This window comes from Pseudopodoces humilis, chromosome 7 (assembly GCF_049639895.1).
Source record: "Pseudopodoces humilis isolate 2021_Gansu_Grassland_sample_001 chromosome 7, ASM4963989v1, whole genome shotgun sequence".
Classification (NCBI taxonomy): Eukaryota; Metazoa; Chordata; class Aves; order Passeriformes; family Paridae; genus Pseudopodoces; species Pseudopodoces humilis.
This window is the reverse complement of record NC_142206.1, coordinates 27,707,398-27,720,588: the sequence shown is the minus strand read 5'-3', so window position 1 is coordinate 27,720,588 and position 13,191 is coordinate 27,707,398. Positions and strand designations below refer to the sequence as shown.

General features: G+C 40.4%; 1 protein-coding gene across 7 annotated transcripts in view; it reads right to left on the bottom strand.

Moving 5' to 3' along the window:
- DPF3 (double PHD fingers 3) overlaps nucleotides 1–13,191 on the bottom strand; it is a 167,768-nt gene that overhangs the window by 68,872 nt on the left and 85,705 nt on the right. For all 7 annotated transcript variants that reach the window (XR_001331443.2, XM_014252104.2, XM_014252105.2 and 4 more), the window contains exon 4: nucleotides 3,338–3,465. Coding sequence is in view for 6 of the 7 variants with exons in the window: in XM_014252104.2 (XP_014107579.2) it covers nucleotides 3,338–3,465 (128 nt within the window). In the remaining variant the exon portion in view is untranslated. The remainder of the gene's footprint in view (nucleotides 1–3,337; nucleotides 3,466–13,191) is intronic.

Here is a 13,191-nt window from a genome sequence, read left to right as displayed (position 1 = left end):
GCACCACAGGTAAAACTCAAATCTGGAAGCTGGAAGTTTGTTGCATGAGAATGCTGAGGAATTACAGGTCTCATTGAGGTTAACGGTACCAACAGCAATGATTTGTTCAACTAATTATTTATTAGGAATAATACTTCATTCATACAGCTCACAAAACTGTGAGATGCCTGGGCCAGGAAATTTAAATCTTTTAACCTGATCTTTTGAAATGTAACCTCTACAGAACCAAACACGGGCTGGCTGTCCTGCATGGAAACATGCACAAGTCAGACATCACATGGAAAAAGGCCAGACAAATCATCACAACACTAATGTGGGAAGAAGTCCCATTGAAATTCCCTCAACCCTTGGCATGTCTGCTAGAAATACAGAGACTGGCCCCAGCCACTCCTGCCATTTATGGCTCTGTGCCATTTTGCAAGGGACTAATCTGGAATCACTAACTTACCCTTGCCATGTGAATATTCATTTAAATTACAGCCACAATGCAGACTCAAATAGTGACATTAAACTGATAGGAATGTTTTTCAGTCTTACTGTATTTATTCCTTCTCTCTAATTTCTACTTAAAAGATATTTGAGAGTCAGCAGAGGGGGAACATGAGCAAATCAGTTTATTTTTCTCCTTTCCACACACCTCAAGCACCAAATTCTGAATTTGTGGGATAGAATACAACAGAAATTTCACATTTCAAAAAGTCTGTATTTAGAAGACCAGTTACAAAAGTTTATTCTTTTATCAGCTAGATTTATAAGACTAATACTGGTCAGTGCATTACTAACAAGTTGTAGCACATGACAAGGATCTAGTCTTCTTCTATTTTTGAATATCAGGAAGCTATTAATGAGCTCCAACCATCATGAAATACAATTTTACATAATATTGGAGGTACTAAATACTAAGGATGTAAAAGTTAAGCAGGTTCCAGTTCTGCATACATAAAATGTTTCTTCCAAATTCATACAACTGCACACATTAATTGACTCCATCTTAGGACTGAAGTGCTTGAAAAATGTTGTACATGAGGAGACTGTAAGAAATGTAAGAATGTATGTAAGAAAATAAGCAAACTTACTGATATGAGTTTGTATTTTTATATTGTCCCATATCTTAAATCTTAAAGTATCTCAAAAAACCCCCAACAAAACAGGGGCAACCACATCTTATGTGGGACAGAAATAAGCTAATTTACAACAACAATACTACACAAGAGTTAAGAGAAATCACTTTCTTCCTTTAAAATTGAAGCATCAATTTAGGAAAGAGAGATAATATGTAACCAAGTGAATTTGGTGACACTGCCAGAGTAATTCTTTTAATGCTTTTATAGAAGGGGCATAACCTTTCTGCTGCATGGTCAGAAGGCTACTCTAACTCTTCTCCATCCAACAATGGAGACACACATTCAATACTAATTTACTGTAGGATAGAATTGTCAATCCTGTTACATACCAGCTGTACAGCAGCTCCCAGTGCCTGCATCTATTTAGCAGGGGGAACCCTTATGTGTTTCAGCAGAATAACTTTTCTTTTCCTATAATGTATTTCTAAATCAGTTTCCCAGCCCTATGTACTTTGGTGCAGCTGAGCACCAAGGCATCTTCTCCTGACAGATACTTTGAATTTGGGAGGGTGGCAAGTGTCTGGGACTGAGGTGGGAATTACAATTATGTCTATCCCACCTGCTCACTCTCACCACCATTGAGGCTGGGCCCTTTGGAGTCACAGCACAGACAAGTATGCAAAGGAACAAAAGAGAGATTTGCATTCTCTTATTTGTCACACCGATAAAGGCACTGATTGTGATTTTGATCTGGTACAGTCTAGCTGCCAGGTGCCAAAGTACACACTGAAAGCTGCATACTAGTGAAGGCTTTGGCAATCATTGTTCTACAGACTGAATCCAGATAAGCTGTGCTTGCATAAAATAAAGCAGCAAGACATGCCTTTTGCATCTGCTCTGATGAAACCGGCATCCAGGTGACAGGTCACAGTTACAGCAGTTTAGCTGAAAATCTGTTCTATTTTTTTGCACCCCCTCCCTGCTCTGCAATGCCTGGATTTATGTCAGTTCCACTATCTCTGAGGTCTCTTTCCTCAGACTGCTGCTGGGGATAATTTGGGAGTTCAGATCACACAGCAACATTCCAAGGCACTTCTCAATTTCCTAGGGATGCTGCACCATGACTTCTTGTGACCTTGGAAGCAGGTGAAAACAGACCTCAGTGAGAGCTCTCAGCTTAACACACCCAGATATACTACTGAAGAAGCAAACATAGAGCAGGGCTCCTGCCAAGATTTTCCCCAATCCGTGAGCATGCTTCCTCTTTGATGGTGCTCATCTACCTGTGCAACTGGGAATGGGAGACCCAGTTGTGCTGCCCTCACCTGTGTGAAATTTCTAACAAATAGAGCAGTAAGACTGAACTCCAGGTAATACAGATTTGATGCCTATGTTTTTCTGTTTCATTTGGCGTGGGACTGACCTCTCAAAATTTTACTACTTTTAGGTATAGATGCAATTTTTTGTATCTCACTCAGAATTACCAAGTTTGACACATTGCTAATAACTCTCACTAAAAATCCCTAAAAAGACTCCTGGCACAATGGTGTTTTAGCATCATGAAAGATGTGCTGCTGTGGGAGAGGCCCACTTTCCTAGTGATATAAGATGTTTTAAAAGTGACATGGGCTTATGCAAGAACCCTTTATATTAGCTGAATTCCTTCTATAATAGACCTACAACTGTGTTTTGGCTTTTAATTGTTGAAGGATGGAATGGAATCTTGACAATTTTCAAACCATAATGCACGTGAAGAGGCAATACTTCTCACACTGCATCACTAATAATAACTGAGATATTTAAGATTACATTTTAAGCTATTTGTTTTTCTTGTATACCTTCAGAAGGCTACCTACTAATAAAAAAATTAGGAAAGACAATGACACGTTTTAGTCTACAACAGCTGTGAATCCAAATTGAAATCCGTGAAACTCACTTTAAATGTGAACCATTAAAATTCAGTTTATAGTTGGGATCCACCTCAGCTTCTGTTTTTTATGTACTTATCTCATAGTGCTGCAAAATAAATTCCAACACAGGACCTGTGCAGAACACAGTCAGACAACAAAGATTCTTGTGACAAGAGAAGAATGTGAGATACTGACATCATTTTGAGCATCATAGTGTAGCACAAAGGTTTGATAACATTTTGGCAGTAGAATGACACAACTTATCAGCAGATATACTGCTCTGCCACAAGACAAAAGACTGCTAGACATAGAGACAAATTGTAAAATCCAGCCCTGATGTCAGGGCGTGGGGCTCTCCTTTACCTGGATTTCTTGTATAGTGTCTTCCTCTTTAGTGTCTGTTTTTTTCTCTATTCCCTCTCCACGCAGCAAGGCTTCCAGAGTTGTACTTTCTGAGGTGAACCCATCTTTTTTCAGAGGCAGATCAACTTCTGAAAAACAAAACACACTCACTTTGTGTCTCCCCCTAAGAGCTAACAAGAAGGACAGAGACGTCAAGCAGATGATAAGCAAACTTTCAGACTTGTTTCTATCTTGAAGGGGAGCTCTTCAATTTCATTTAACCACTAAGAAACTCCATATATGATTAATTTCTATCCTACTGAAAACCTGGTATCTTTCCATTTGCTGTTCTTGTTTACAGGAAAAAAAGGCTGCATGTATTTTATCAGGAGGAAATAAATGGGATGAAAATCCTTCTCCTTTGTGTAAACTCCCTATGCTTCAAATAAAGAACAAAACTAGGAGTTTTTAAGATACTGAAATAACAAATATAAAGAATCTGATCTACTGAAGAAGAAAAGTAGCGTAATGCAATTTAGCATCTGGCACAGTTTATGTAGCACATCTTCAATCCTCATTCTCCTACACCTGGGCATGTTCCACATGTGGGAAAATAGAAAACTTGTGTGGAGGGCCAATGCTGAGACCTTACATTGAAAAACAGAGACATTTCTTGAATTTTCCTGTAATACTGACTAGATAAAATCTCTGTTTGGCTCCAGCTGGTGATACCAGCAAAGAAACACAGTTATGAGAGCACAATCTTACCCATAAAATGGGAAAACACCCGGTCACTGCAGGAAGAGCCACAGGCTGGCTCAGAAACAGGCTGGGGACAGAGCTCCAAAGACACTGTGGATTTATGAGGAGGTTTGATGCAACTTGCTGGAGAAGTAAAGGAACAGAGCCTTATTCCCCTTTCAAATGCTGCCACTAGATTATGAGGCAGTGCAGCAGACAGGCAAATACAGCACATTAACTTTAGCAATAAGTTAAAATATACCTGGGCAATAATCCAGTTTTCCTTGTAGACCTAGCCTCTATCCCAGTCATACAGAGGCTCATTTAGAGCAATCCCCTGGCAGGGAAACATCCTGCACATGTCTTTTACCTGACACTGCCAGGTATGGATTTCTCAAGTACTCCTTCCTTCTAAAATTAATTCCTTTCTCTAGACCGATATATTTACAAGTAATGTACAAGAACGATGCTTACAAATCATCATCATCATCATAATTCACAGTTCTGTCTACTTATGCTTTAGAACAGTGTTTTGTTCTCCAGTCTGCCTGAAGCTCCCTGCCTTTCTATCACCATGAGCTGTAAATTCTGCAGGGCAGAAATTCATATGTTTTTAAAGTCCCAAATCACTCCTGCAAACCAAATAATGAATGAGCACTTCCACCTGGGACAGTAAAGTATAATCTGTTTCATGGGGGTAGTTGAATCCCAGGAATATCTTTGTTCTATATATGAAAAACTTTAAGTTAGCAAATGATTCAGTGTCCCTGATCAGTACTTCCACAATGTACTTGCTTCAGTCTTCTGAAGTGAGAGAGCATTGCTCAGCCAATAACCACAGAAAATCCAGCAAAAATTCCAGGAAAAGCTATTCTATTCATAGAGGGAAAGGCTGAGTACAAACCATGCAGAAAAACCAAACCACTGGGATTTTAAAGGAAACTCCCAGGACAACCCACACAATGGGATGGGGTCAACTGTGAATTGATCCCCCCTCTCATCACAAGGAGCTCTATTCAATCAGGCCTCTGTTTTCAGCATTAAGCTCTGCATACCCACCCCATTATGGCCCCTTCCCCAACTTCTCCCTGCTTGAGCTATAAAGAAGACAGAAAAGTCAAAAGAGAATCATACAGATTGAATTTCCCTGTATGAACTGCTAGTACCTCCCTCTGGATCCAGACATTTCAATAGAAAGAAGAGATTTTTGACTTGATTTATGTGCAAATCCCAACGCCTGAATCTGAAGTCACTGAGGAACCTCCATAATCATCTCTGGATGTGGGTTTGGCTTGGGTTCAAAGTCCTGTGCTTGGGTGCAAAAGGGCATTTGCTCTGTATTTAGAACCTTGAGGGACTGCAAACCCCAGGGGGTCATCATACATTCAGCAAGCAAAGAAGCTTCAAGCAAGCTCAAGGGCATTGGAAACAAACATGTCTTCACTGTGACAAGCTATGCCTGTCTCTGGATACCAATACATTCAGCAAATGAATGCATTAGAAAAGGAAATGAGCAAGAAAAGGCTGAGGGATAAGTAGAATATATATGAAGGTGGAAGTACTACTCATTTGTTCCAGAGATATCAAAAACTAAGTTTGAAAAGAGGAAAAGGTAGGTTTTAAGGTCAAAACAGGCAGTTGTCTTTAATAGGCATGATTGTTCTGTGTGGCACTGCTACTTCCCAACAACAACACTCCAGAAGGACTTCTCATCCAAAACTCTAAGAGCATTTTCTAGTTGCTAAATTTAACATTCCACTGATAAGGCGTTGTAAGGTAATATTTTTATTCACAGTTGATGGGGAGACAGAATCACCAAGAAGTTAGTGAGCTGGGCATCCAGTGAAAATAAACTCAGTGTCTGCCTCCCATTTTCCCACTAAGCTGACTGCCATCCAACTCCTTCATTTTCTTCTCCACCGCTAGCTTCTATGAATGCACTTTGATTCCTAAAGAGCTCTAGAAAGTGGGAAAAAGCAGACACTATCTTATTTGGAATGTAAAGTTTACAGCAAAAAAACCTTCTGAGGTCCAAATACAACCCCTTGTAATGAATTCAGTCTTTATAATTAATTCAGTCCTTCCTGGAAGATGGCTAGTCTGTAAAGGGTACAGTAATGGAGACAGGAAATTATGTTTCCAAGCCAGTTTTTGAATCCCCACAGATGAAAGTCTTCTAAAATCTAAAAGATAGTTCAGTTAACCTACAGAAATAGTTAAGCACTACCAGGGCTCATTAAATTCATTTCACTAAATCCCTTATTTTCTCTTTCCTATTCAACTATCCATGATTTTCCCACAAAAGCAAGAAAAGTATCTTCTACTCTTATGCCAGTACCCTAAAGAAAACTGAGGAGCCAACTCAAAAACCAAAATGTAGTTTTCATGTGAAAGATCAAGGCTTTCCCCAGTCCATGGGAACTGCTATTTGGAAGTAAGGTGGGGTCCATTCCACTCACTCTCCTGCTTATGAAGGTACCAGCCAGTGCCTGAAGCTTCAAACAAGGCCAGAGGGAGACTCTTCTGGGCTTAAGAAATTAAGCTGCAACCCCATGCTTGCCTCTGCTTTGATATTGCTCATGCCACACTATGCAGTCACCTCACATGCTGCAGAAGAAGCTATGAATGTCTGTCACGAGAGAAATGCAAAAGAACTTACCTACCCTAACACTGCGTTTCATCCTGAGAGATAAATGCAGTATCTCTTCCAGTTATTCTAAATCTGGCTCTTCTGAAAATACACAGAATAGTCCAGCCCTTTCTGAATTTTGATACACTTTCAGCTCAATGTTTTCCTACCTGATAGAGTTCAACAGTTAAACTATGGTTTGAAAGAAAGAGTGTTTCACTTCATCTATTGCCAGCCCCCTTGTTCTTGCTGGGGAAAACAGAAGTTCTTGACCAAAATTTTTGTAATTTATTTTAATTCCTCTCCTTTCATGGATAAACAGTCACAATCTTTCTTATTACTCTGCTGTGGGAAGTTTTCCATATGGTCCTGACAAACCTCCTGAGCTTTTTCTTATTATACACCAGTCTTCCCAAGACGGACTAGTACTGCATCTGGCATTTTCAGATGAAACCACATCCCCCATTTAAACAAATGAATTACAATAGTCTTTAGATTACTCCTCAGGCTGTGTCTTTCAACGGCCAAGTTACTTACTAAGCAGAATAATTAGGAATCTTGTAATGGGGACAAGAACTTCCCGTAAGGAATACATTCAAACACACAGGTACCATATTAAAACACCCATCCCCCTGCCCATTCCCCAGCCACATTCACATTTCCCCAGAGTGCTCTGCGCACACCTTCCCAGACATGATTGCTCTCAATAACTTCACATTATGTGCAAATCTTTGTAGTTGGCAAGGTATTCCCACACTGCACCTTGTTCATTACTGTATTATACAACACTGGACCAAGCACTAAACCTTGATGCACCAGCTGTAAGCCTTTATCTACAATGAAAGTTCTTTCTTCCATTATCTTTTATTCCAAAAGTTTTGATCTAAGATAATTCTTAGCTTCTCTTTGGAGACGTACCAAAGATCTTCAGAAAGTTTAAGAAAATTGTCCTCTCTACCTATGTAAAGAATTGTAAAGAAGTAGTGAGGCATGCTTTTCCTTGATAGGAAAAAATGTTGGTTAGAACCTCCTATATCATCATTTCCCAGGTGCTTTACTGCTTATATGTAATTACTGTTTCAATCAATTTCTCAGATGTTCATGTAGAATTTATGTGTCTTTAAATCTTTGAATCACATCCAAATCCTTTTTAAATATAGGTAATAGCATTTTCTACCCGATAATTGTTCTAAGTTCTTTGTAACTTCTAGTTTGTAACACAAGCTCTTCTTCAAACAATACAATTTCAGAGAACATAATCTTTATTACAAGTAATAACTACCAGTAAAGTCACTATAATTAAAAGCTTACTCTTTTATATGAAAATTTTAAGAAGGTTTGTAGATAAATTTCCTTTTGATTGGTACCGCAAGTACAATAGCACATGGTTAATGTAGCAGATACAAGAACTAGTTAGAACTATACAAAATGGAAATGTCAAATGAACAAAAATCATCAATGAAAAATAAAATGCTATTTAAGAATTCTTCCTGTTTTAGTAAACCATTGTATTCTTGGTGTCACAGCTAAATATTGTGCATATATTAAAACTCAAATATGTGTGTGTGCATGTAATTAAAATTTATGTTTCTTAACTTGGCAGAGTCCCTTTCCTAGTGATTAAATTAACATGGTTATTTCTGCTTACCAGCTCAGTGCAGAAATCTTTGTATTTATTAAGGTCCTGAGACTGAAGTGGTAGAATCTGAACAAGCACTCATGCCAGTGTCATTCTTGTATCTGTTTTCTACTGAACTGCTGCCTCCAAAAGAAGCACATTTTCACAAATCCCACAAAATGGTGGGCTTTTTCAAGTTTTGATTTGCCAAAATAGCAAAATAGCTGCAAATTCCTATCCTTAAGTAAGCTACATTTGGTTTACAACGCATTGAGAGCTAAGCAACTTTTCAGTGTCTCTTTGAAACATAAATTAAAAACAACCATCCCTTTTTCTATACAGTGCAATGTATTTGTTTTACAATGGATCATTTCCATCTCCACAGTAGCAGCTGCCACCCAAACCATCATCTCTGTGCACTCGTAAGCAGCTCCATTTCCAGTTCTAATTGGGAACAGAGATACTTATTGGGTGAGTTCCAGCATGATCTATCACGCCAGAGACAGCTACTATGCAAACCAAAGCAACCCAGCTTCCAAAAACCCTCTTAGACAAACACTGACTTTGCACATAGATTCTTGCGTTTTTGTTTCTTGGTGCCGTTTTCTTGGAACATAAAAAGTGCCAGAGGAAACTATATGTTACGAGTCCATGAAGTGTTGTTTAAGATGGATAAATCCAAGGATATTACCTTAATAACCACTACCTCTTTAAAATCATATAGGTGGTCTAAAAAAGCCACCTAATTCACAGCAAACAGAACTACTGCTGAGTGAATGCAGCCACTAAGCTCATTAAGAGGATGTGGCAGGATGTATCTGAAAGAGCAGTGCAGTGGCTCAGCAAGCAATTAAATCCCATGACAGTTTAAAATGAGAATCTATCAGTGTCACAAGAGTGTGAAGCCTCAGCATCACTGCTGTTCCCACCCCCAGCATTTTATTTATTATGGCGTACTGGGAACATGGGAAGTCAAAAAGATTATAATGAAATATGCCATATAAAAACCAGATTAAGCCTGCTCTTCTTTGGGGAAATATGCAGAGAGAGAAGCTGTCTGTTAGCTGTCGAGTTTGCAAAAGATACCATCTTTTGGGATGGTGCTCTCTGCCAGCAGACAGAGTGCCCCAGGGGAAATGGTGGTGAAAAACCCAGACAAGCAGCATCCATCCATCCATCATACGCTCATCTCCACATCTCCAAGGCACAAATATAGTGTTAGAGTGCAAAGGGTGGGGGCAGGGGGATGGAATCCCTTAAGAAAGACTGGGGAGACAATGCTTTACATGAATAGCTGCATTTTGAAGCTTTTCTGTGTGTGCATGACCAGACTCTCCTTAGCTTGTTTGCTTGCTTCCTTGCTTGTTGTGTTCATGGCCAGTATGGTGCTTGTTAGCACCGTTGGAGCTGATACATTCACAGCAGTGACCAGAACCAGGTATACTAAAGGCAGGGCTCTGCCCCTGTCAGCACAGCTCAGCACAGCACATGGACCTTCAGTCCTTCTGCACATCCAGATCTCCAAAACCCTTCTTTCTCTACACATCCTGCTAGCCCAGGGGCAGATGCTCATGGTATTGCAGTTGTGATTTAATGCTGATCTTCCGTGGCCCCTGAGATCCCACCCTTTTCTCCCAACACTCCTGCAATCCAGCACCCATCTGCAGCAAACTTGTCACTTGACAGCTCTACACATACATGGTCCACAGCACCTCCTGTCAGCCCAGCCATGGGCCTCCCCTGGGACAGATTACTAATAACACAGACTCTCACAATGAGTCCACAAAGCCAGACAAAGGTCCCTGGAGAGTAGTAAACATCCAATTCACTTTATTTTTAATCCAAACTGCAGTATAGCCATGCTCTACTAGAGACTGTAAGGCTACTCCAGTAATTCTTTGTCTCTCCCACCAATCCCACTCTGAATCTCATATATATTATTGTACTCTCAAGGTAAACTGGACTGTGGTGAGAACAAGAATCCAACCAAAGACAATGATAAACCACTTCTGGAAGCAAGACCACTTGAAAACATGAGAGTATTTATTTCCACGGAAACAAACCATTTTGAATGGGAAAAATAGCTTAGAGGACTCTCTATCCTGTAAAGCTCTTAGAAAATGTTTGAAATTTTAGGCACTACCGAGGTTTGCTCTAGGGAGCACAGGGAGACTGGAAAATCCCAGTGTCTCCCTAGAACCTACTCATGGAAAGCTGTTAGTCTCATGATGAAGTTGGGGGAGGGCAGAGGGCAGGGGGAGAAAGTGAAGACAGGGGAAGATCTGATATAGGTGGGACAGTTGACTTTCAGTCTTTAGCCTGGGCATAACTGCAGAAATATCGGAGGACAACTTTGAGTTTTAAGACTGGGATTCAGTGGAAAGTTTCTATCAGCCCCTAGTTAAAATATGTCCCAGGAGGCTACGAGACAACAGGAAGGAGAAATAGGGCTGCAGAAAATTGCAGAGGCCCTTAAACATAAGGTTAAGCATTGTTTAGTTTAACACACTATCAAAATGAAGACTTTACAAGCAGCTGTATTTCTCTGGCAGACTAGAACGCCTCTATAAAATCTCTCTCAAAAAAAAAACCCAAATCAAAACAGCCCTCTTGTCAGTTGTCTCTTGGAAGTTTTCTACAGATTTATTTCTCAGCACAGATATAAATCATTGTCACATATAATAAGCTGTACCTGCTTCTCAAAGGCTGCCAAATTAGAGTACCAGGCTAAATGCTGGATCAAGTAACTACCCTTAGGGCTGAAATCATCTCCATTCAGAAATATTTCCATTCAATAGCATTTTTATAGCACTCATTTGTGTTCTGGTCACTCTTGCATTTGTGTTCTAGATGGGCTCACACTGCACCACGACTTCTGCGGCAACACTGTAGGCACTATCAAGGCACAGAGGCAAGATAACTGCTACAATTTAGAGAAAAATATTAAGTAAAAAAGCCTGTTCCTTTGGGTTTTGTGTTACCCTAACAGGGCTTCTGGTGTGTTGGGAGTAAAAGAATAACTTGGGCTACCTATCTGTAAATGGTCATATAGAATCACTCACACAGATAGATGACGGGCATTTCGACCCCTCCAAAGCACCAGAATGAAATAATTAACCAGACAGTTACCAGCAAACACCACTCCCCCCCTCCCCACAGGTGAGAAAGTCGTGCCCACATTGCATACTCTGCAAAGGGTAACAGGGAGTGGACCTCCACTGCAAGCAACTGCACTGGATGTGACAGAACTGAATAAAAACACTTGTACTGCACACAAACTCATACATAAACCACGTGTAGAGCCAGCCATGCCAACCTTCCTGCAAATTCTGTGAGATTCTGCATAGCTTCTCGTCCTTATCGAGGACAGTGGAGGGATACCTTTAGTAACAGATAAATCTCTGTAATGCAGTTATCTCTCAGCTGCAGTGCACAAGCATCCCAATTAATTCAGTCCAGGCCTAGCAGAGCCGGCACTAAGCCAGAGCTGATAAACCTGCCAAAGCCAATCTGAGTCCTGCAGAGATTCTTGGGAACCTGCTCTGCGCATTCTGGTGCTCCTTACTGAGGGGCTTTTTGTGCTCAGCTCTGCCTGGCTCTGCACGCCTGGGATGTACTCAGTGAGTACTGAACTGCATAAACCAATGGAGAACAGAAAGGCCACAACAAAGTGACAAGGATTTTAGGATGGGATAGGGAGAAACCACCCCAGATGCTGCCTTTGGCATCTCTGCTGTCCCACCAAGTGATGCTGAGCCAAATTCTAACAGAGGCACTCTCTGCTTTTCCATCATCTGTCAAATGGAGATAGTCTTCACCTATCCTCTGGGGTTTGGTAAGGCTTGTTTAATATTCATAGGCATTCAGGCATTCAAATAAAGTGCACCAAAAATGCAAGGTGGTTTTACAGATTCTCACAGAGACAGATTTTAACGTATTTTCTTTCCAGCCAAGAAAAACACTGAAAAAGTAGGACTATTTCCACAGATACCAGATTTCAGTGGCCAGTTCACAAATTCCAAAGGACAAAGATAATATTTACTCCTATGTTAAGATACATCTGACAGATGAAGCTATATAAGTGAAAAATGTTATTATAAGAAGGAAGGCTTGTAATAGAAAAATGGTGTGAGGTGCTAGTAGGTATCCTTTCAGAAATGGGAAAGAACAAAGCAAATTATCTCTGAGCTGCTCAGATCTCTTGCCACAAAAAGGCAAGCAATTTCAAGAGGCCTATAAAGGGTTTAGACAAAAAGGTGAACTCTAGAATTAATAACAGAATGGTAAACAGGAAGATTAATGGCACCAGAGAAAATGCAGATGGTGAAGCCCAGCCTGCAGGCTCAGCAAGCCTCTGAATAGGGAGGGGGAAAAAGGCAAGGTGTAAACAAGGTGACCTTCAAAGCCACGGGAATGCCTGCCAACAGGCCAGCCAGAGGGCATCCCGAGACACAGATGTGCCATCTGGGGTAGGCTGTCTCATGACAATGTCAACAAGATTTGTCTTTTTCAGAATTTGCAGGGAGGCAAAATGGGTAGTGGCAGAAAATACGACCATTCATTCAAAAGTGGCACAATTAAGTGCACAGGTTGGAAAAGGATGCCATCCATTTTGTAAAGAAAATACAAAAGAATTCCCTGAATATCCTCGGTCAGAAAGGTCTTGTGTCCACTTGTAAAGACTGTTTATGCAAGGCGTGGGGGAGGAGAAACTGGTTTTCACCAAACAAATGTTTTCCTTGAGGGTTTATGCTTTAAGTTTATGGTAAGAAGAAAAAAAAAACCTCAGCACATACTGCAAAGCAGCTCTTTAAGCCCATGATGGTATAAATTTTCCCCATCTTGGCATAAGTCTGTTCACTCCAGATGGCACATTTGGGTTGAGAA